Below are 25190 nucleotides of genomic sequence, written 5' to 3' on the forward strand. Positions count from 1 at the left end.
CAGTAATAGCGAACTTCTATATGGAGTATTTTGAACACAAAGCGCTAGAAACAGCAACATACAAACCTACAGTATTCTACAGATATGTAGACGACACATTCGTCATATGGCCCCATGGCAGACAGAAACTCGACGAATTCCTGCAGCATCTGAATTCTATACACCGCAACATCCAGTTCACAATGGAAACAGAAACAGAATGAAGACTCCCGTTCCTGGACGTACTCGTATACAAGAAGCCAGATGGAAGTCTAGGCCATTCAATCTACAGGAAACCTACACACACTGATCTCTACCTCGATGCGACCAGTTTTCATCATCCAGCACAGAAGATGGGGGTGTTAAATACTCTAATACACAGAGCATACCAAATAGCAGATCCAGATAATATAAGCACAGAACTATCTCACCTGGAAACATTATTCAAATTCAACGGATATTCGTCGAAACAGATCAACACAGCCATGATAAAATACAATAGCAGAGATTGCACCACAAAAGAGGACAACACGGCAGGCAAGGAAAATATTGCACTTATTCCATATATGGGAAAAACCTCTAACCAACTAGCAAAACTATTGAAGAAATTCAACATCAAGACTGTACACTGCCCTCCACCGAAGATCAGGAGTTTACTACCAAGTGAAAAAGACTCATTGGGATTAAAGACATCAGGCATCTATAGGATCACCTGTGAATGTAACGCCACTTACATAGGTGAAACAGGAAGGAACATTGAAGACAGAATGAAAGAACACCAGCGACACACCAGACTTAAACAACCGGAAAAATCTGCAATAGCCGAACACTGCATACAATACAATCATACGGCCATGTGGGACCAAATTGAAGTATTAAAGAAAAGTAAACAGTTCTGGGACAGAAAAATACATGAATCTCTATTCATCCGTACATACAAGCCATCCATCAACAGAGACGAAGGTTATCATCTACCTGACATCTGGATCCAGCTTCTCAGTACGAAAAGAACCATCAGCCAATCAAAGAGCAGTTTCCACCAGCAAAATCAGAGCACGCCATTGGCCAACAAAAACAACCAATAGGAACACAGCGATTCTTAAAGACCACTATATAATCTGTACGACCAGCACACTACACAACTATAGATCCGCGGAAAATGTCTCCGTTAAAGATAGAAGCCGAAACATACATCCCCAACCGACAGATGCTATAGATTACTAACTGCATGTGAGGAGAGGCATGTAGACAGATGGTTGATGCCTTACTCTCTGTCAGGACGCGGGCTATCCTGAGGGGCGTCCTTATTATTTATTTTTCTGTTTCTGTTTCTGTACTTCAACACATAGCTCTGAAGATGTTGCCGCTGTATGGTAACGAAAGCTCAGCACAGCAACACTCACTCTGGCAGCAATCCCGAGAACATTGAATTAATTTGTGAAGTTGTAAAACAATGCTATGGAGGATCAGGGAAGCAGAGTTGTCTTCAACATTAGGAGGTGGGCAGATTTGAGACTTATTCTGAGGGGACAATTTCATCTCACTTTTCTTTGTTGCAATAGGGCATAAACCATCACATTTCTCCCCAAAACCACATTCCAAATCAGATTATTTGGGAGGGGGTGGCAGTCCTCTTACTTCCAAGTTTGCAAGGAACATGTTCCCTTCAGCCCAATGGGATTTGCGCCAGTGGTTATCTATTAAATCTTGTATAAATTGATGTCAAAAACGCAAATGATTTCTTGTCTTTTGGGTCGATTTATCAATTTTTTGTTATGCTATGTTCCTTTCATTGAACAGTCAGTTTCAACTCTTCGCAGATTAATACATTGCTCCTGATTCTTGCCAGACACAGCATTAATGCAAACATTAATTTCAGAAGATATCATCAGACTCCCTCGACTGCAAGTGTTTCACAACAAAGTTAATTTCACTTTTTCATAATACGCTCTTAGGACTTTGAGAGAAATGAAGATACAAAGATTCTGAGAAAAATTCAATAGACAATACGATCGACAGTGAACTAGTTACATCGTGAATTACAATTTCCAGTTCATAGTTTAGGCAATGTATGACAACCATGTTAAGATCGTACTATTTTTAAAAAATATATGTTCCTACTCCTCTGGAAATTTGCTGCTCCATCTGAAGAAAATCAATTAGCTGTAGTATATGGTGTATTATTAAATCCATCTTTCAAAAAAAAAAAAAGCTACCAATACTGTTAGCAATTGCTACTCATTGGTAGCTTATAAATGTTATAATTTTGTAATCTTGAAAAAAATAATTACACGCCGCACTATCATAAATAGATTTACGTAAAAAAATGATATATTAGATATTGACGTATTTCATCCACTAATACACTATACATGCAATTTGATTTAGTGATGTGTCTTGATACAGAATCAGACAATAATTCCGAATTAATTCTCATTATACAACAGCATCTCTCCCACCAATTTTACTAGAATTGATATTACTTTTAACGTGGTTAGGTAGAAATATAACCAGGGCCGTAAGTTGTCGGGGGCAGGAGGTGCAAGTGCCTTCCAGGGAAGCTGCTTACTGTTAAAGGGGGGGGGGGCACTTTAAGACAAATCTTTCTTACTCCATATACGATACGAACATGAAATTATAAATGAAGTATCAAACAGGTTCACTACATTACATAAACAAAACAGCACACAAAAGGTAAATAAAACAAAAATGAGTCATCGATCCATTTCAGTAAAAAAAAAAAAATGTATATTATTAGGAGCCCTACAAATAATATTTATTCGAATGGCTTTGAGATTTGTCAATATTTGTCCCTTTAATATAATTTGTCATGTATGGAACGGGCCCAGGGCGTAAGTAACGGTCTCGCAGACCTTGCCGTGTGGGAAGGCTCACAGGCTCCGGGGGCCCATAAAGAGTAAGATAAAGATGGAAAGAGGGGGTCCAATAATTAGAAAAACAACTTTTTATAGGGGCCTCAAATAGTTATATTAATGCTTGCTTGCCCCCCCCCCCCCAGAAAAAGTTGCTGCGCTGAAAATAACTACGAGGAAATTCCTAATAATGTCATTTCAGATTCTACCATAGAAGTGGGCATGATTGTTCACCGGCATAAAAGTTTCACTTTTTTATTAGTATTTTACCTGTATACAATTTATTAAAAAACATGTTATTCTGAAACCAAGGGGGCTAATTACCCACTGCACTCCCCAAATTACGCTCTGAAATTCACAACTACATGTGATGTTTTCCTACGATACTTGCAGTTATGACAAACTAGGATCTGATGGGAAAGAATTTCATTTACTTCTTGAATGGCTTATTCTTTCACTTTCTTTGAACGTATTTAATTTCAATTGCTATTATCTTTTCATTTTAACTCAAATTTTCACCTTTAATTAGTAATGGACACTATCGGATGAAGACTGTCGAATTATTTGATAGTAGCTAGGTATCTGACCTATTCGATGGTTCTTTCTGTTTATCGAATAAATTAATGAATGAATTTTTCTCATTGCCTCTGAACAGTTTCCGAAGATTCTATTCCATAATGTTTCGATTCAAAGTAATGCAATACCTGCATGTTCGTTTGTGATAATGGTAGCAGTTGTATTTGATTTTTTTTTTTTTTAATCAAATTTTGTGTTGTGATACGCTCTACAATTTTTGCGAAAGCTCGCACGGAATGAGCCTCTGGACTAACTGTCTCTCTATGTTGGTTTATACTACTCCGATAGTCAGTCAGGGCTACATTTCTTGTTCTTACGCCCTAGCTTTAATAGTCAGAATTAAAATAACTTTCTATGTCATACTTTTAAAAGTTTTCCAAATTCAAGTGATGGGAATCAAAATGGATGACACCTGTACAATCTAAAAATTTTATTGTTACCTGAGATACGTGGCCAATCATAGATTTCCAAGTAGTTTACGGTGTAGAGTATTCTGTGCATACGTGTGCCATGTTTCTATTAACAGGTTGACAAATGGAGATGGCGGCGGAAGTGAGGTGGCTGCTGAATTTAATAGCTTTCTTATTTTTAGTTATTGATGTTTTCGGTGATGTACCTCACAGAAGATTTGAATACAAGTATAGTTTCAAACCACCATATCTAGCACAGAGGGATGGAAGTGTTCCGTTCTGGGAGTACGGAGGAAGTAAGTGTTCTCAGCCTGCTAGAAGTGATATGCCGAGTTGGCTTTACTTCGAATTGTGCCAGATGGTTTCGAAAATAAACATATAGCACAGCATTATAATTATAGCTTATTGATACAGTACTTTAATAATCATATAGACAATTATCTGTAATACATGTTTAGCCGAGAATTGTAAAATTATTGGAATTAATATAAAAAAAAATTGGTATATTCATAGTCGAATACAACTTGCAGATGCCGAAACAATGTGACAAATTTACCTTGTACTTTGCTATCTTCAATGAAATATCCTAATAGTAACGGATATATAATTACTATTTTTTTTTTCTGGTCAGAACAAATTGGGGACGTGCTGGCTCAATGGTAGAGCGCTCACAGGTGTAAGGTGTCCCTGGTTCGATTCCAAATCATAAGTGGTGGACATTATTGTGTCCGTGGGTTTTCAGGAGGCAGGTCGGTCTTATGAGGTGTGGGACCGAATCGAGAACATTTTTTGTCGGCCCTAGGTTCTCAGCTAACTTGTAATGTGTTGCTTGTGTTTGACAAGCAGAGAGTATATTGCACGTAAGCGCAGATCCCAATTAGAAAGAATCATCTTTTGCCCGGTCCTATCCACAGGTTTCCCGTTTTGTCCCACCCATTCTACCTGTTCTTTGATACTCATTCATTTTGATTGATATCCGTCTGTATTGGTCTTTAAGGTATAAACCCAGAGACATGAATTATTTATTTTGGGTATTTAGTATCTCCCTGTAATAGCTTGTTAGTAACTCTAGCTCATTTAGAAATGATTATGGTTCGTTATTGTTTCTAATTGTTATGACTATAAATACAGTTTGGACGTGTAGCATATAAACTTAAACTGCAGTACGTACTTAAAACGAACTAATTTGTGCTAGGTGGCCAGTAAAAAAACACGAATGCTTTCTAACCAATCCAAGTAAGGCAGGAACACAAAAGGGGGAGGGGCGAACGTTAGCGAGGGAGTGTGTCCGATCCGATCAGGCGCATCAGCGATGGTGGGAATACGCATAAACGAGTTCGTTTTCAATAACTCACTATAAGCCACAGTACCGGCTCCGAAACCATCGATAGTTTTGGGTGAGATATTGTGTCTTTTTTTTTCAGCGAGTTAAATCTGTGTTTTTCTAGTTATAACACGACTAGGTTTTCCATTTGTGGTTTTGTTTCGCGTTCTTGTTATTTATTGAAGTTCAGTGTCGCTTTACAGCACAGTCTATATGAGACTAACCTACAGCTTAAAGCAAAATCCGAACTGACGTAATGCGTTCGAATTTTTAGTCTCACGCACTGGAAATGGAACCTGGGATCCCGTACACCGAAAGCAAGCGTGTTGGCAACAAAACTAACGAGAAAAACTGTGTTTTCACGTTCGGTTCTGCAATTAACGGTTTTTTTCTTTTTAAGTATACCACCTAGGCTCAGGTGTTTTTTTCAGAAGTTTCTTTGGGATTAAAAATGTGATTTATATATAAAGATATCAATATCATGTTTTACAGTAATTTTTCGTTCAGTGCAATAGATAAAACTCAAAATATTTTTGTTGTTTTTCTGTTGTAGTGGCAGGATTCAGTACTCCTTAGGTATTCTTAATTTGTTTGATTATTGAATTAGGATCCCTTTTTAGCACTCAGGCTATACGAGGCGTGGGCCTACAGTTTAAAGTGGAATCCGAACTACAGTAATGTGTTCAAATGTCAATACGTTTCCACCGGAAATCGAACCCGTGACCACTTGCACGGCGTATTTTAAATACTCACCTTGTCAGCCGATTTCTACGTATACATGTTCAAAATAAAACAACATATAAATAAATAAAGAAAAAATGCTAAAATTCACAAGACCTTGTTCCCTCCGACAACCAGGAAAGCTAAAAAAAACATACTTTCAATATCACCCGTATCAACAAATTACGTACAACCAAGCACTTGTACTAACGCAATCACACAGAGAACATGCATACATCGAATACACATTATGTCACCAACCAATCACAATGCATAAAACCGTGAATCATTACACAAGTGTGGTAAAACAATAAACTGAAGTGTCAATTAAAACAAAACAAAATATCTCAAATCCAGCTCCGTAACTTGGAAATTTTCCTGGGGGGAACAGGCATTGATATTTGGATCAACTGTACAAAAATGTGAAGTTGGGACCCCTATTGAAGTATGCCTCTCCCCGTCCCCGAGAATTTAAAACCTTAACAAACATCTTTTACTACTTCTGGGAGTCCCAGTTGGCGTTTTACTAAACTAGGTCTCAGATTACCTTTATAATATTACCGTTATGATTATATATATATATATATATATATATATATATATATATATATATTTATTCAGGTGATGGGGCAGCAGTATTTTAAATTATCAGTTCCGTTCAGAATAATATGGTGGATCTTTCCATGCTTTACATGTTAAATTGAGGGGACAAAACACAGGGTTTGAAAAAGCCGAACCCACCTGGACCCATATGGGTTTTTTCGGGTATTTTCGTGTTTAATTGGGTTTTTTCGGGTTTAATAGGGTTTTTTCGAAATATTTCAATGCCTTTGGGGTAAAAGTGTTAAAATGTGATTTATATTTGAAGAATGTCATTGCCACAACTTGCAACAATTTTCTACTCACTGCTGTTTCGAAAAAATGGACGCCATTTTGAAATTTTACATTCGATTTCTGAGAAAATCTATGCAGCAAATTTAGCATATCTCGTGCTTCCACCGTCGAAATTTCAACTTAAAAGACTGAAAATTGCGCTTCGTAGCGCGGATACGCGCTGTTTTGAAAAAATGGTCGCCATTTTGACATTTTACGTTGGTATGCCGCCAAAAGCTATACAGGAAATTTAGAGTGTCTTGTGCTTGTACTCTGAAAATTTTAACTTAAAAGGCCGAAAGTTGTACCCTGTAGTGTGTGTGGTAGAGGCAGACAAACGAGTTGAGTTGATTTTGTGTTTAACGTCCCTTTCAGCAGCGAGGCTATATGAGACGGGACCTACTGATTAACATGGAATCCGAACCACAAGATCTCCCTCCGGGAAGCAAACCCGGATCTCCCACGCCGAAGACACGTAAACTAACCGCTTAACCATGAAGGAGCTCGGCAGACAAACGAACACATGTAGATCAAGTCATCTAGAAGCCTGACTGACGTTGGGCAAATGTGAATACCAAAAGGGGTCTATTAATTTAAAACAAGGATACAATTCATGTTATATGAAATAAATAAATGTTTCAAAATGTCTTGTATGAAATTAACATCTTCCAGCGTAAATAAACATCCCATATTTTCTTCATGAGAATACGGGACACCTCAGACCCCCCCTTCCCCCCATCAACTTTCCAACACAATTCAATGAACTGTAGACTGGTTATGAACAAAAGTATAATAGGCTGTGGTGGCGCAGTTGTAGAGGGTTCACCTCTGGTGCATGGGGTCCCTAGTTCGATCCCAGCTCGCGCCAAGTGAGCTTTGTGGTGGACAAACACCTTGTGTGTGGGTTTTCTCGGGATTCTTATATTTGCTCCCACTGTCTTCATTCCGTCATTTCATTCATTTCTCATCACACCGTCACCTTGAGCATAGCAGGCATAACCGTGAGACTAAAACTAAAAGTTTTTTTTTTTTTTTTTTTTTTTTTTTTAAAGAATATAACGGTACGTGACGTTTGGGCCACGCCATTTGGGCACTGGACGTTTGAGCGCGAAGTCATTTGGGTGCCAGACGTTTGGGCGTGAGTTAAATTAAAAAGTCATTATGTTAGGCGCTGAGTACTAAGTTCGAATTAAGATATCACAAGGTGTCTACTGTAGTGGAAGTCCTTGAATTATACTGGATTTTGTTTTACATACTAGAAATACTGGAATTTCAAAATTCTAAAAACTGAATTAACAATTAAATTTTGTGAATTTAAGTTTCAACTAAAGTTAAGTGTGTTTTTTATCTGATAACTTTTCAAGCCAAAGGTAAGTAGACCAGACTAGTTTTGATTGATTGCATTACACACATAGTGAGCCTATTCCATTAAAAAAAACTTAAAGCAGGCCTTCTACTGTAGTTCTGCAATAAGTGTGAATGTCAAAAACATTTCTAGTGGCTAAATGACCAACATATGTACACTTAACTATTATTTTTCACTTTGAAATCGTTCTTTTTTTCCTTTCGCCACTTCCTTTAGTGCAGATTAAATGTTTAAAATGGGACGAAAAAAATATGTTTTGATTTTTATATTGGAATGTTAATTTTAAAAAAGTTATACCAGAAATACGGCATACTGCAGTTCCTAAACTCAATATCTTAGACACGCTGTATTGACATCTTTCCCTCAACTCGATTAGGATTTAGGATTTTTAAATTTCTGTTCTCAGCATCTAAGGCCATTTAGCCCGTCACGTTTGAGGGAGCACACTATTCGGGGAAAGGGAAGGAAGAAAGGATTGGGGAAGGGAGGAAGCGGCCTGGACCTATAAATTAGGTATCTCCCCGGCATTTGCCTCGTATGAATGAGGAAAACCCAGGAAAACCTCATTCAGGGTGGCTGGCCTCAAAGAGCGTATTACACTTTTTCGACCAAGTACTCCCACCGGGAATCGAACCCGGGACTGCTCGCACTGAAGGCGAGAGCGTTAGCGACTACGCTACGCCGGGCCGCTTCTCTTAACTCGAGTGCGCGGAAATCTTTTATTGATAGTTCTTTATTGGACTTAAGGAAGAATAGAGTTTGACAAACGTATTACGAAAGGAAACGAATTTTAATATTCATAAGTATGTAATTATTAACTTCTTTAAAAAATACAAAAATTAAATCAATATGTTTTAATTAACATTAAGAAAATTAACAGTTCGTCTGATTCCTTTATTTCCTAGCTTTCTTATATAATACAAAAATTAGATCAGAAGTAAAAGAATTGTGAACAAGCGAAAAATCAATCCATGACGAGGTTAGGCAACAAATGCCACAAACGTATTAAACTGTTTAATTTAGATGAATAAATAAGATAGAGATAGAAAATATACAGATAAATGAGATGAGATAAAGATAGAAGTGTAGGAAATATATATATATTGATTCGCGCTTAGTTTTCAGCGCCTAGCTTACTTTATATGTCGTAAATTGTGATTTTTACTATTTACCTCGCGACCAAACGTCTGGCGCCTAAACGGCTTTGGCCCAAACGTCCAGCGCCGAAACGTCCGCGCCCAAATGGTGGCGCCCAAACGTCCTGTTCCGGAATATAATAGGTGAAAGTTCACTAAGCAGCAGCTGCTTTTCTCTCTTCGTACCCCGCAATTAATTGTACGGACTGAAGATGCCTAAAAACTTAAGATGTGCTATAAAAAATCCTTTACAGGAAAACAATATGGAAATTATTTAAATCAGTGGTACAATCTACCTTCAATATTCTTCGCGCGTTTAGCAGTATTTATTTACATGGCTGTATTTGCCAAAATTACGTTCGTCAGTTTAATCTGATGAAAAGCTGATTTTTCTCCTTGTGTCGTGTGTAATTGCCAGATTTCCATTTTTCTAAGACCTGGACCAAAGCACAATTCTATGACCTAGCTTCTGAAAAAGATTATAATTCTTGTTAACTTATCTAATGTGTTGTTGGAGAAAAGGTCAGTCATCTTCCCTGTGTTTGTAAATGTAGAAACATTCAAAGGCTTTTTTTTTAATGTACCAAAGAGTATCCGAGTTTCCATAAAGTGCAATGGAAAAAGTAGCATTTTCGCTCGCTATCAAGTCAAACAGGGTGGTGTAATAACTTCCTCGAAACTGTTACATGCAACACCGTACTGTTCATTCACTAATTACAGGATTTCCAGCCAATGTCAGATTTTTTTTTTTTCACTTTTCGAATAAGCTGATATTGATAGCAGAAATGGAACGGAGTTAAAATACGGGACATTTCCGTGTCCCGACTAAATTTACGGGTCGCGGAACACTCGGGCCCAAAAACGGGACGTATGGCAGGCTTAAGCGTAAAATAAATAGTTTTATTGTTGAAGTATTCATTTCCGATCCTTCTGCGTTTAATTTCCCGAGCACTTCTTTCACAGCGTGTACATCAAAACTTCCACTAGTACGGAAATTTGAACTCAGCACTTGAAATAGTAAGCGTTACATAGTCTTCGGAACCCCGAGCATTAAGCTTCTTAAATTTGACAAGAATTTTTACGCTATTGCTGGTGTTGATTCTACAGAATAATTATTTGAAGAGTAGCAACAAATGACTTGACTAAACTGTTATTGCTGGAAAACCAAATTTTAGTTGAAGAAACTTGTGTTTTACATCAAAGGTAAGAAATAATGCTAATAGTTTTACTAATGTATTTACATATGTACTATTAGTACCGGCACCTATGACCTTAAACCCGTCAAATGTATGAGTGATAACGTCCCTTGGTGTCGACGAGCACACTATTCACGGAAACTATTTTCTAAAGTACAAAATTGCTTATTGTACTTCAAATAGGCTTTCAGCATAATCCATACATTAATTTGTTCTATAACTATCTCAAGCTAAGGTATTTTTTTAAATTCATTCAGTGCATTCAGAACTTTATGAAGATCGTATGTTGAATGTTGTTGTCTACCGTAACGTGAAAGCCTCTAATTCGCCCAAGGAAAGTCTAAAATCTGATGAAAATCACTTACAATGTGATCACCTTAGTTGTACCAATAATATATTAACAAATAGGTCAAAAACCCAGGTGGGTTTTAAAGTGGGTTTTTTCAGGTGGGTCCAACCCGAAAAAACCCACTGGGTTTTTTCGGGCTGGGCCCACTTGCGCAAACCCTGACACAACATGACACAACTTAAAAACTGCAGAAAATATATATTATTTCTGGAGACCCTAACAGTAGACATTTTACTGAAATGGGCCCAGATCACATTCTTGCTTCATTTAAGAGGTTTCTGTGTTTTGTTTTCGGATGTGTTCAACCTATTCTGTGTTTTATTTATACATTCATGTTCGTTTACTATCATTTGGAGTGAGAAAGTTTTATCTTGAAATGGGTCTCTCTCGAGCTTAAATAGAGAAGCAATTGGTCCCCCTCCCAGTTAATTGAATAAATTGCATACTAGTGCGATGCGTTTGTAGGACATGCAAATATCGTCAAAACTAAATTTTGTATGGACCCAGTGAAACAACACAATAATCACTATTCGAAATAAACGAAACAATAACACTAGGAATCATCATAATTTCCGACTGTATAAACGGTCATGTTTATGAACACCAATATTTACCTGTATATTGAATCTGTTTTAACACGGTGCTCATTCGTGGCTTAGTGGTTAACGTACTGTATGTGCCTTTAGCGTGGAATGCTTGGGTTCGATTCGCGGCGAGAGCTCATGTGGTTGGGATTTCATGTTGATCGGTAGGTCCACGTCTCATTGTAACCTTGCTGCTAAAAGGAACGTTAAACTGAACTCAGGTATTCAATGATTCTTTTAAGGCCCGTTACACAGTCAAGCGGAGCTCCGCGCTCCGTCCTCCGCCCTCCGCGTGTGTGCTTACACAGTCATCCGTAGCTACGCGCTACACAACACGTGATTATATACAGGATTCTTCTCAGTTAGTGTTGCGAGTCAACATGAAAAGTTCGAAACGACAATAGTGGCATCTTAATATTTCTGCAAGAAGAGAAAACGAAAAACACAGAAAAATAAATGTCTCAAGATTCATTCCTTAGTTTCTCAAAGAAGTCTGAAGGGAGCTTTTGTGTCTGTGTATATAGATTTGCGAGAAGACGAGAAATACTTCAATAATTTCCGTAAGTCAATTCAGTCGTTCGATGACCTAATTGAAAAAATTGCATCGAAATTATAAAAATGCAGTTTAAATAGGATCCATATGTACGCTCTTAAAATACAGCACTTTTTTTTTTAAAGAAAAGAAACTGTTTTTTCAAAAAAACAGCGTTAAAAACTTAAGAGCTACTGTTTTTTAACAAATGAAAATAACGAATGTTTGTACATTTGGTTAGAACTTCACATCCAATCAACTATTTAATAATAGAGATAAATTATTTGCCACAATTTATCTTTTTTCATTGTCCATACCTTCATTTCTACAAAAAAAAAAAAAAAAAAAAAAAAAAAAACTTTTACATATCTCGTTTTATGCCTGTTCACGAATGTCACGCTTTTTGTGTTCCTCATAAGAGGGATCCCCTTAACATGGTGTTAATTTAACCTCCGTGATAATTGAAACTGAAACTGAAATTTGAAATCTGTTGAAAGAAAGTCGAATAATTACAATAGTCACGTACTGCTAACAGTGGTACATTAGAGGCACCACATGTACAGTTCCAATTAAGCAAAGACATTAATTGGAAGTTCCAATTAAACGAAGACAATATAGCTAAATTAAAAATAACACTAAAAGATATGAAAATAGTATTATAGAACAGTATAAAATATTTATCAACTCACTATCAAAAATAAGAAAAGAAATTGGATCAATTTTCATTTTGCTTTTGCTACCATGCACGTTTCTTTTTAAATTTTAAAGAGAAGTGGCTGCTCCGCGCGCGGAGTTCCGCTTGACTATGTAAGCACCCATTTGCTCAATTGTCCTATCCGCCTCGCGGAGGACGGAGCGCGGATAGGGCCACGCGGAGGCCTCCGCGTGACTATACACCCATAAGAAACAATAGAACAATCTTGCCACGCGGGACTCCGCGCGCGGAGCTCCGCGTGACTGTGTAACGGACCTAACACGAGCAAGTTGACGAAAGACAATATTAAAACTCAAAGTAAGAATATAGTTAATATGAAGTAGAAATGACATAATAGTGCAGCTAGTTGAGGGGGGAAAGCACCCCCTAACTCCTTCCCCTCAGAACATGCATTAAATGTTAATATCATCAGTAATCTATATGCCAACTTACGGATGTAGACTCTTCTAGGCATTCAATTAACTAACACGACAAAAAAAAAAAAAAAAAAAAAAAAAAAATATGATATCTTTCGATTTTATGCCCCACAGTTATGATGCCCTATAGGCTAAAGTAAACGATGATTAATGATAGGAATTAATGGAATGAGAATGTGGAAGGAAACAAGAACTCAAGGAAAACTCTCAGATGCACTGTTGTCTATCACAAACTCACATAGCCGGGGATTGAATCAGGAACCTCTAGCACCGGATGTGAACCTACCACTGAGCCGTCGTGCCTTCCATGTACACTAGGAAACGTTGCCGGTACTACGCACGTAGGAAACACGCGCAACTAGTCTGTAAGATGCTGCGTACCATCTTACAAGGATGGCGTAACTTCATATTACATTTCACATAATGTGCAATCAGCGACAAAAGTTCTTTCCGTTTGGTAAAATTTATTTTGGGAATGACTGTGGAACGTACACAGTTTCAAAACTAGAACGTACAGAAAATTACTTTTTTTTTTTTTTTTTAATTTACTGGAAACTGCTCAGATTGTCCTTCCATTCTGAAGTTATTTACGAAACTAATTTCATCAAACGAAAAGAACCTTCGTCGCTGCCTGTACATGTGCAAATGTAAAATATCCATGTTAACACACAACTAACTATAAATAAAATGTTTTTAGCAAAGTACAACTGTTGGATATGTACTCTAACTATACATATATATATAATTAGGGATTAAATTTTTGCTTTGATACTTGCATAAGGGAATAGCTTTTGCATCTTGTGACCCCGCGTAAATGTAGTCGCTAACGCTCCCAGCTCTTCTGGCCAGCCATCCCGAGTAAGTTTTTACCCGGTTTTTCCTCGTTCACACCAGTCGAATGCCGGGATGTTAACCTGATTTACAGGCCTCATACCGCTTTCTTCTTTTCTTACTTCCCCGAATAGTGTGCTCGACAACATGACGCGCTTGAGATCTTAGATGCCGGTAATGCCCAGGAATATGTATAAATAGAGAAATACTTTCGTATCCTATCAGGGAGTGCCCGAGCTCCTTCGTGGCTAAACGGTTAGGCACGCACCTTTGGCGTAGGAGATCTGGCTTTGATTCCAGGCGGGAGGTTATGTGGTTCGGATCCTACATCACACACGTTCCTAATCTGCACCAAGCATTTATCCTATGACACAGGAAATGGAATATTAGTGTGGTATTGTTACATATATACACAACGGGGAAGCTGTGACATGCTCGAGAAAAATCTCAAATCATACATTCCAAGAGGGAGGGAAAGGGGACGTTAAAAGTCCTGTGATATGTTCAGTATTCTTTTCGCTGCTTCCTGTTTACATCCATAAGAAACTTCACAACGTTGTTTCCTGTTTTCATCTATAAGAATCTTCAGTGCGTTCAAATTTTGACATATGGGACAAGTATGGTAATGTTAAACTGGGATGCTAAGGGACTACTAATCAACAACATATGGAGAGTTCATTCAGATGCTCACTGTGAAAAGGCTCAGTCAGGGCACTGTCGGACACTCCGAAGTTTGGATAACAGACTTTCACTGAAAAGTGGCTAATAGCTTCTCTTAGGGTCACTATACTTTTAGGTTTCTTTGTTGAAATTCACGAAGATCAGTGCACACTCTAGAAATTTTAGATACTGGATGTGATGATAAATTATCTGTCTTTATTTTTAATTATCCGTATAGATACCCATTCTTAGAGTGATTTAATAATAAGTGTACCAGTTAATATTGGTTTTCTACCAGCTCTGCAAATATTTAAATAATTTGTGATCTAGTTTTCACTAGAGTTTCCCACTCCCGTCCTATCTAGCAAGTCAGTTATATATATAAGGACTTGGTTTTGTTTCTTGACATTTAGCGTCCCTTTTCAGCTCTGAGGCTATGGACATGTGGACCGTATAGTTTAAAGTCAACAGTGAAACAACCGTAATATGTTCTGTGCTCTTCCACTGGAGATCGAGATCGAAACTATGTACACTAAAGGCGCACGCTTGCTAATTACTAAGGGATGTGCTGTATACAAGGGCGTTTCGTATGGTAAATAACCCGTTTCACTGGGTTAAAATAAGAAAAAAATAGCAATATGTTCCGTTAGTCAGTCACTTTTTACTATTACTGAAGTGCTCTCTGATATCTCCCCCTCCCCCTGGATTTAAACGGCATCGGAAGTGTCACTGTTCATCTCAGCAATCCCGAAAACTATAGATTTGACATTAATATCCATAATTTTTTATATCCCCCCCCCCTAAGTTGCACCGTCAAAGTGAAATTATAGGAACCATCCCAGGCCCGAACCTCATCTATGTTGAAAATTTAATCGAGATCGGTCGGGTGGTTGAAGAATTATTAAATCACATAGTCACTTTATTTTTATTTATATAGATAGTCTTAGCCCATTACCAGTTCATGACAATACATACGAATATATTCAATACAATTATGTAATAATGTATTGCTGTCATAAAGTATGTGAAAAGGGACAGTGATTGGCGAGTAATAGTTCGCTTTGAAATTATTGTATCTTTTGCAATACAAAGAAGACTAGATATGTTTTGTCACAATTCTTAAATAAGATGTAATAAACATTCTGGTATTTAGTAATACCGAAATGAGAAATAAGTGTTGACTCATAAATTAGTATATTCTAATAACCATTCTAAAAAATAAGGTAAAATACTTGGGATTAAGTTTTATTTTTCTCTTCCAGATGCTATAGCCAGTGAAGAGAACGTAAGGATAGCCCCTTCGCTACGAAGTCAGAAAGGTGAGTTTAAGAAAGGAAGGAAAGAAAAATAAATGTAAAAAGGAAAGGAAAAGAAATCTACGTTTTCCAGCAGTGTCACTCACACTAGAGGTGTTACAAGTATATCTGTCCGTCTTAAGCTGAATACTGGAGTATTTTCCACATGCTCATTTGTTTTATTTTTATAATTGAGACTTTTCTGTGCTTTTTCAAATTCATGAATGAAACTACTATAACACACACACATACACGCAAAATCTAACGTTAAGTATGTGAATATATGCTTGCTATGATCTTGAAGCTCAGAAGTCACCAGTGGAAGTGTAAATGAATATCCAGAAATATTTTGAGGTTGAGGCTTGCAAAATGATTGTTCATCGTTTTGTTTCAAGTTCTTTACCTTTTCGTATTTTTGTTCTATATGGTCAAGTAAATTGTCAAGTATTATTTATTCGATAGTGTAGAAATTGAAGCTCTTACGCAAAACTTAGAACACTAGCAAAACAGTATTTCTCGTCACATACGAGAAAATGAACACGGTGATACTATGATATGTCAATATTTATAGTTACAAATATAAATAAAACTCCTATACAAGAATAACCAGTAACTTATATGTACCATGGGAATCTTAATTTCCTGGTATGATTTCAGCAACTAGTCTTATTGCTATGGACTGCTAGACACAAAATGAGGAGCAGTTTTTTGGAGATTACCAGGCCATTTGTCTACGTGACAGTTTTTACACGAGGTGACTAAGATGAATGTAGGAACTAGAATAAAAGAACGAATACCGAGACACTAGAGATCAGAATTCAGCGGTTTCTGGCTTATCAAAACTAGATATCAACTGCTTTGTTCAAAAATGCAACCTCAACTGCTTTAAATTGTATTGGCAATGCAGTTTTTAAGATTTAGTAGTACAGAGGCTACAAATTGAAGCTATTTATCTATGGCTTAGAGAAGAAAAAGAAGCTGAAGTGAAGCAAAATATTTTAAATTGTAATAAAAGTAAATTACAATTTAAAATATTTTGTAAACAACAGTAAAACCAACAGTAAAAAAAAAAGTTAAATAACATGTAACAATCTTTGTAAAACTGAAGTGCTTCATGTAGTGTCTGGCAGTTGATGGAAACGGGATTTGTTCCCCTAATCATACCAGAGTTAATTTTAAGTAACATAATATAATCATTTCCTTTTCAGGTGGTATATGGACAAAATTAAAAACAGCCTTTGATTGGTGGGAAGTGGATATTGTATTCCGTATAACTGGTAGAGGTAGAGTAGGAGCAGATGGGCTGGTATGTATTAGAGGAAATTAAGATATAGAGCTCAATGTGAAACTTCAGGGTGTCTATTGGTCACGAAATCAGAGAACGATCATGAAAGTCAAGAAATTTAGCTTTTGGTTCGCGCCTTTTTTTTATCTGTACAAATATAAGTATAGACTGGAAAATTTTGTTCTACAGAACGTCAAAATTCACCACCAAAAATGTCTATGGTCGGCTTTAGACGTTACCAAATCGCAAGCAAAGCACCCTTGTATTGCATGCATGATAATTCGGCCTAATTCGCTCGTGAGAATGTTTCTAAATTTTATGGTTTAAAAAGAAAAGGTCACGAAATTTCATTTTTGAATTTTAGTAGACACCCTGAACTTCATACGTTAAACATAAGCTATATATATATATATATATATATCAGATACAAAAATCGGGGATCTAGTCGTGGTTTATATTCGTAAATTGCTGATGCAGATTAGTAAAACTACGAAATCTGAGGGTAAACATCAAATGGCATAGGAGTTAGAAGAGTCTAAAGCTAACATTGTAGTCTATGAAAAATTTTATTTGCACGTTAATATCTAACTTCTACTATGTAAAATATTTATATGTAGACTGACAATAACGTTGGGGAAGAACGTTTACTTATCAGAAGATTATGACCACTTAGTAAACGTGATCAATATAACGAACAAGTTAACTGTTGGTTCACATGATCACAATATTTTTTTTCTTATTGTTCCGTAAATAACAGAAATTAGTACAGTACATACTTTAATAATAATAATAATAATAATGTGTTAAATACATATTTGAATTATCAACATAAATAGATTAAGCAAAAAGTCAGTAATTCACAATCCAGAAATAATAATAATACGTTGATCGTTCAAGGAAAAAGTTTCCCTATGTTGCCTAAAATTTATTTCTTAAGGTAGAGACAAAAACAAATTGCACTAAGTAGCATTGTCCTTTCTCAATTTTCAACATGATCTCCAAGGCGGCTCAAGCATTTGTCTTATTGTTGCACGAGTTTTTCAAACGCACCAGCAAAAAATTCGAGGTCCAGAGAACGAAGAACACTTTTCTAAGCTGTCTGAACTCCCGAATCATTTTCAAAACGTTTACCCTCCATTTGGGACTTAAGTTGAAGAAACAAGTGAAAGTCACTTGGGGCCAAGTCAGGACTGTAGGGGTGGTGGTAGCCTTCCCCATTTTATTTCTCGAAGTGCAGTCTGTGGTAGTGCTGCGTAATGGGGATGAGCATTGTCATCGAGAAGAATTACGCCAGCAGAAAAGAGTCAAGGATGTGTGCGGTGAATTGCATTATCTCTAGTATTTGGCATTAACGTGTAGCATTGACTGTTTCCCCTTTCTTCATAAACTCTGTGAGTAATATTCCCTAGTAATTGCAAAAGACAATCACAAGAATTTTACCTGCAGATGATTGAACCTTGAGCTTTTCCTCACGGGTGTGTGTGTGTGTGGAATGTTATCGTTCCATCGACGTCCGTTTGAATTTTGGAGTGTAGTGATGAACGAAGCTCATCCTGAGTCACAAAACAGCAGAGAAAGTTTTTCCCTTCATTGTGGTACTGGATCAGAGAATCCAGGCAACAGGCCATACGCATGTTGCGATGTTCAGTGAGTTGTCGAGGAATTCAACGCTATGAAACCTTTGCGTATCCCAGTGTTTCATGGATGATTTTGTGTGCAGTCCCGACGGAAATGTTTAAATCAGCGGCTGCTTCACGAACCTTAATTCTTCGGTTGGAACACACCAGTGCATTCACTTTGTAACCAATGTTGCGTCACTAAGAGAAGGGCCACTGGGTCATTCTTCATCGAATATGCTTGTTCGTCCTTCAGAAAAGAATTTGTACCCTACATCACAAAGTCTCCATAAGCAACAACTAGCTTCTCGTGGTTGTCAATAAGAGCAGGGCCATTTGCCCACTCATACCAATCACAGAGTGAATCACTTCTTTACTCCACACTGCCAACACACGTTGTTCCCCCATGACTTGCTACTCCTTTTAGCTAGGATACTTTTCTCACTGCATGACATAATGCTAATCACGCGCCGCGCATGCGCGGTATTCCGCACGAACATTGTATTGTGTGGTAAGTGTAAAGGAAAGATGAAGGAACACATTGCTACTTTCATGTCATTATCGGGCTCGTTTGAAATAATAATAATAATAATAGGGGGAACTTTTTCTTGAATGACCCACGTAATTTTAGTATAAAGTAATCAGTTACGAGAAACCCTCAGAAGTCATTTATTCATTTGAACATACGAATTCTTAGTCTAGTTAGGTATTTTCATTTAGTACATTTCGGAAATTGATCGAGGGAAAATTTGCATTTGTTCATTTTATTTTTTAAAAAAATTTCTATCTCTATTTTATATTTGTGTCTGTCGTAGTCTATAGCAAGAATTGCCAGATAATTAATATATTTAATAATGAGCTATAGATAATATGCAGGTGAATGATAGTGTTCAAATGGTAGATATTTGAATATGTAGAGGTTATATGAAGGGTAAGGGGAAAAAACAAGGAATGTCCATGTATGTGCTTTTTCGGGTGCTTTGTCCTATCTGTTGGCGACTCTTGGTACTATTTGACTGTATATGCCATGCATGCCTAGATGAAAAAATGTCCATGTAAAAAGGGGCGAAAGATTTAATAATCCTATTCTTTTTACACGGTTTTCAATGTTAAAACGCCGTTTTCTCGAAAATGTAGTTTTGTGACATTCTTTCTTTTTTCCCCTTACCCTTCATATTTAAAAATATCAAGTTCCACATTCTTAAATTTCTGTTATTATGGATCTATTTGGATGGACGATAGCATTAAAATAATGAGTTTTATAACGCTTATTCTTTCAAGTTTTGGATCTAAACTGTAACTTAAAGTAAAAAGCCAAAATCTGACAGAAGAACGTAACTTGTGTTACAGTTTCTCATGTAATAATATGCCTGATGACACAAAATTCCATTTTACCAATGAGACATGATAATTTGTCCGTAAATGAGATAAGTGTTATAATTACAGAGAGGTTATACAAGTTTACATTACTCACAGCTTATGCGGTAATTATATCCAATATACAGTAAATACAGAAGTTATATATGTAATTATAGATTGATATCGGAATACTGTACTCAGTAATGAGATTATATGAGGAATAACAGTCATAACACAATCAATAATAGGAAAATTCTGAAGATTACGTCGTGTAATACTTTTTAAGTAAAATTTTATTAAATGATCCAACTTAGTTTTGAAGGCACTTCAGATAGTGAAGAAATTTAAATGCCTTACAGTTACGACATTATAAACTCCAAATACGGATTAACAAGAAAAGATCTGGAACCAGTTATTAGATCATTGATAAATAATTTTGATAGGATCCATATGAGACATTCACTGAAGTTGTACTTACCAGAAACACCCAGAATATACTTCTACCATGAACGTTTCGGCAAAAGGTTATCATCATCTTCAGCACGAATCCTTTGGGCGTTCTTGATAAGTACATTTTTAGTTAACATTTATTAGGTTACGAGTTATTATCAGTCGTAGCACTATTCATGAAAACTCAATCAATGTGGTGGGGATATTTGTCAAGATCCTTAAATAAATAATTCAGATAATGTAGTTAAGTACAGTAATAATCAGGAATAGTGAATTCCGTAACCTGTTTATACGATTACTTTGAGTGTTTCCCAAATTAAATTCCATATTATGGATTATAGTATTATGGATTGTATTGGTTTTAATATTGAGCAAAAACTCATAATTTATGTAGAATGCGGTGTATAATGATCTTGTTTTCTGATTGTTGTAGGCATTCTGGTACACTGATACCAAAGGTAGCTACAATGGTCCAGTGTTTGGAAGCTCGGATAAGTGGGTTGGTCTTGGAGTGTTTTTCGATTCATTTGACAATGATAATAAGCATAATAACCCATACATTATGGCTGTTGTAAATGATGGCACTAAGGAGTTCGATCATCAAAAGTAAGTACTACACAAAGTTCTAAGAAGTAAACCCCAAATGAACATGTCACGATCAAGATTTTGGACGATCTAACTTTTTTTTTTTTTTTTTTTTTTTTTTTTCCACACGCTTTGAAGGGATTTAAGACTTTCATTGGGACAATACTTGTTACATATTTCTGGAATTAGCATGTATGTTGATGTAAGCAGCGGGTCTGTTACGATTCTCATTTAAAAGATATGGTTGTAAGTAGTACTCGCAATCTGACTTTCTTTGCATTTTTCTAACAATAACTAGTCACTAACTGGAATCAGTGCTGCCTGGTAAGTAAAGAGAAAAAAAATTCGAGTTCTTTCTTAAGCTTTCATCCTACGAAAAATTGATAAAGTTGTCTCCATTTAAATTGTAAGATTAAATTGATTGATTGATGGAAATTTAACATTCATTTCCAGTGTAGAGCAAGATTATATGAGAAGGGACGTACTCCGTAAAGTGAAATCTGAAGTAAGTACAATCACAAGAAATCGAACCCGAGACCACGTGACACGTCGCTAGTTCTTGGCCACCAAGAGCTGTTTAAAAGCAGATTGTAGGCTTGATTATTGATTTTTAGGTCTTAAGTTTGTTTTTAAAATTTAAAACTAATTCCCCAAACAGATTAGGCCACCTCATCCACCAGATTTTTCGACAGAAGGTATTTGAAAGAAACTTGAAATATTTCTAAAATTAATTTTCTTTCCTGCTTAAAAGTACAGTTTGTACTTGATTGTACTATTCGCGCCAAGTACATCATAATTCTGCGAATCCTGGCCTTTCTGTCGGTAAGTCGAGAAAGTTTTATATCGCGTAAATAATCGTAATTTCATGTTAATATTGCATTAGTTTGCACCCTGTTGCAGTTTTTTTAACGAACAGTTCTGATGTTTCTTTATTATTTTCAATCATGCGTATTAATATAAATATAATTTCCCATGAATCAAGTATTTTATATAAGAAAAATCGACTGCAGGGAATGCCGGATAGGTTTGAGTTCTGGTTCGAATTTCATAGTTTTTTGTAGTACAGGGTTTCTACTGGTCAGGGAAGTTAGGAAAAATTATGCAGGGCAGGGAAGATCAGGGAAAAAGACTGGAAATCAGGAAAAATTTATAAAATAATTTTTCTAGCATTAATTGTACACCAAGTTCAGCTTAGTCAAGCATTAATGATCACAGTATGGGTCGTTGTTCAAATTTTTATGGTAGGTAAGTGGAATGTACGTATGAGCAATTGATTACTATTTATCTCTGTAGAATAAATGTTCTCACGCATGAACATTCACAGCTACTTATTCCTTATTTATATGTCAACGTCATCTGATACCTGTCATGGAAGTCAAGAGAATTTCCTGCCAAAGGTCAGGGAAATAGATTTCTCCCGATCAGTAGAAACCCTGTAGTACCATGTAAGTGATAACTGATAGAAATTCCATTCCTTTCTGCGAAATACTAAATGACTAACTCTTGTGGGAGAGGTAAATAGCCCATGTGCATCAAATTCCACGTGAAACTAGGTTTCGTCTCACGTATCCTGGATGTGAAAAAGGATTTTGAAGCTTCACATATTTTGTATCGAAACGTACACACTCGTTGAAATATAGTCTCTCGAAACAAGAATAAAGTAATTTCAAAGAAAAGTTTATGAGTGCTAATGTAGATATTAATCGCTGTCCAAATTGCACATCAATGGGTTGTGATTCAACTGAAAATGTGGAAAGGCATCTTAAGATAAAAGAGGAATGATAAGTTCAATATTTAAGAGATGAAATTTGTTTTGAATTCCGTCACATTTTAAGCATTAAATATTGAGTATGAAATCTCAATAAGATGTCGAGAAAAAGGATTTCTTAAGCATTAGAACAATAGCCTATATAGATAGAATTATTTATTCATAAAACGTAATAACAAATATATCGGTTCTTTAGTAATTAACATAATTCTTCTACTTGATTATTTCTATTACATAATAATGTTGCTTAATAAGTATTACCTAGTTATTCTATAAATACTGTCAGAGATTTGGAAGTGTGGAGCATTAAGAGCATCAATCAGTTTTGAAAGTGTTCACCTTGAGCTTGGATGTAGGCCCGGAGTCTGGCAAGCCACTCGTGACTGGAATTGGGAACAAGTCGATGGGGAAATGGCGGGCTGCCTTGACGAGGGCGTGGTTCAAGAGTCCACATTTGGGTATCTCTTCTTACAAGCCATTGATTGAAGCAGGGACCTCAGTTTGTAATCGAGCGGGTTCAGATCCGAACTGCTGGAGGGCCAGTCTGATATGGAGATGAAATCTGTGACGTTGGCCCGTAACCACTTCTGTGTTAACCGTGACCTGTGTTGCACATTGAGCAGCTTGCACTGGTGATGTGTACACACGATCATTTTGAACATTAAAAGACTGCTCAACTGAGAACAGCTTCTCATCGGTGGCGTAAGCATCAGTCAGGAAGTGACGTGTAGTGTGCATTATTTATAGGTTCTGAGTCCCAGGTTCTAATTGAGTACTCGTGACATGGTTGGTATCGAAATTGGCATCTCTCGGAAGATCACTGATTGAGTCCTGACGGGATTTCACCGAATCCTTGCAGCTACGGCTTTAAGTGGCTGTGGTGTCCTCACTGTGCACGGTCTGTCATTACGCTGCCAGTTATGGAGACTTCCCGTTTTATTGTAACACCGGGTGGTGCAGTAGACAAATCATTCATTGATATGCAGGGCTTTCAGGTTGCAAAGATCTGTGAAGGTGGCATGCTTACAGGGCTCATAGCGAGTCACTTTGTCAACTAAAAGTTACTTTTTTTTTTCAAGTTGGTCACTAAAAGTTACTTTTTTGGGAGGTAAAGTGACTTTTACGAGTGATTTATGTTTTGCATTGACAGTTTTCTAAGAAAAATATAAAAATAAATGGGAAAAGGCAGAAACTTTTTACTCATTACTCTTCTAAAAGCTTCAGTATTTGCTGCCACATGTGAAACAGTCAGCTTTATTCCCATTTCAGCTTTTATTCTTTCTAAAGCACAGTGGATGGTTGGTGGATGCGTAAGCTCTCAGGATGGGGTTGAGAACCCTTCAGTGTTCATTCTTTCTTCTATCATAATAGTCTTTTAGTTTTCTCTCGTAATAGTTAACGCTCCGCTCAACGTTGTGTGTGTGTGTGTTTGTGTCGTTCATGTTCGTCTTGTGTTATGCTTCTTGTATGTTCTTAAGAGTAGGAGATGAATTTGAATATTTCATGGCTTTGAGAACTCTCAGTGCTAAGTTAAATATAATGTCTGGGATGAAGAAATTCGGAAATAGACCAGAACTGGTTCTACTTACCCAGAAGCTTCTTACATCTACTAAGTCTGCTTACAGTAACTACAAAGCATACTTAGAAAACCTAAGAAAGGAGGAAGCTCAAAAGAAGTAAAGAAGAAAAGATGAAACAAAACAACAAACAAAGAGAGAGGTGATGGACAAACTGACAAAGAAAAAAAGGAGCATGATGAGATTTTGGTCATTTTCTGATCACTTTTTCGTGTGCTTTTGGTCACTTTTTGGTCACTTTTCAACTATTTACAAGAGACCAGACCACTATGAGCCCTGTGCTTACCTTGTGTAGCACTATGGTTGCAACACGATTCTCGTAGTCGCCCCACTCCATCGTTATACGTTCCCACTGCCACGCGTCTCCCTGGAATGAACAGTTCAGGGACCCATATAGTTACTTTCATTAGTTATACAATTTTTCATTATTTCCTATTTTTAATTATTTATATCGTATTTATTTCACTTATCAATTATTTTTATGTTTGTTTATATTTGTTTTAACTGAATATATATGTAAAGCAGAGTATGCCATTAAGTTTTATAATGTGAATAACTGCTTAAACATAAGAGCACAACGAGATTAATACATCGTATATTTTACTCATGAACTAGGAACACAGGAACAGAATTAATCGATTCTGCGCAATAGGTGTGGAGCTGTATGGATAAGATGATGGTTAAAAAGAAAAAGTAATTTATATTTTTGGCAAAA

At 36.6% G+C, this 25190-nt stretch overlaps 1 protein-coding gene across 1 annotated transcript in view; it reads left to right on the top strand.

Moving 5' to 3' along the window:
* Positions 1 to 3902: 3902 nt before the first annotated feature.
* Positions 3903 to 25190, top strand: part of ergic53 (lectin, mannose binding protein ergic53) — a 63360-nt gene continuing 42072 nt past the window's right edge. Inside the window, exons 1-4 of the mRNA XM_081735805.1 lie at positions 3903 to 4134; positions 15803 to 15859; positions 17044 to 17141; positions 20979 to 21151. Coding sequence (XP_081591931.1) covers positions 3963 to 4134; positions 15803 to 15859; positions 17044 to 17141; positions 20979 to 21151 — 500 coding nt within the window. The 5' untranslated portion in view covers positions 3903 to 3962. The remainder of the gene's footprint in view (positions 4135 to 15802; positions 15860 to 17043; positions 17142 to 20978; positions 21152 to 25190) is intronic.

This window comes from Thermobia domestica, chromosome 13 (assembly GCF_964235325.1).
Source record: "Thermobia domestica chromosome 13, izTheDome1.hap1.1, whole genome shotgun sequence".
Taxonomy (NCBI): domain Eukaryota; kingdom Metazoa; phylum Arthropoda; class Insecta; order Zygentoma; family Lepismatidae; genus Thermobia; species Thermobia domestica.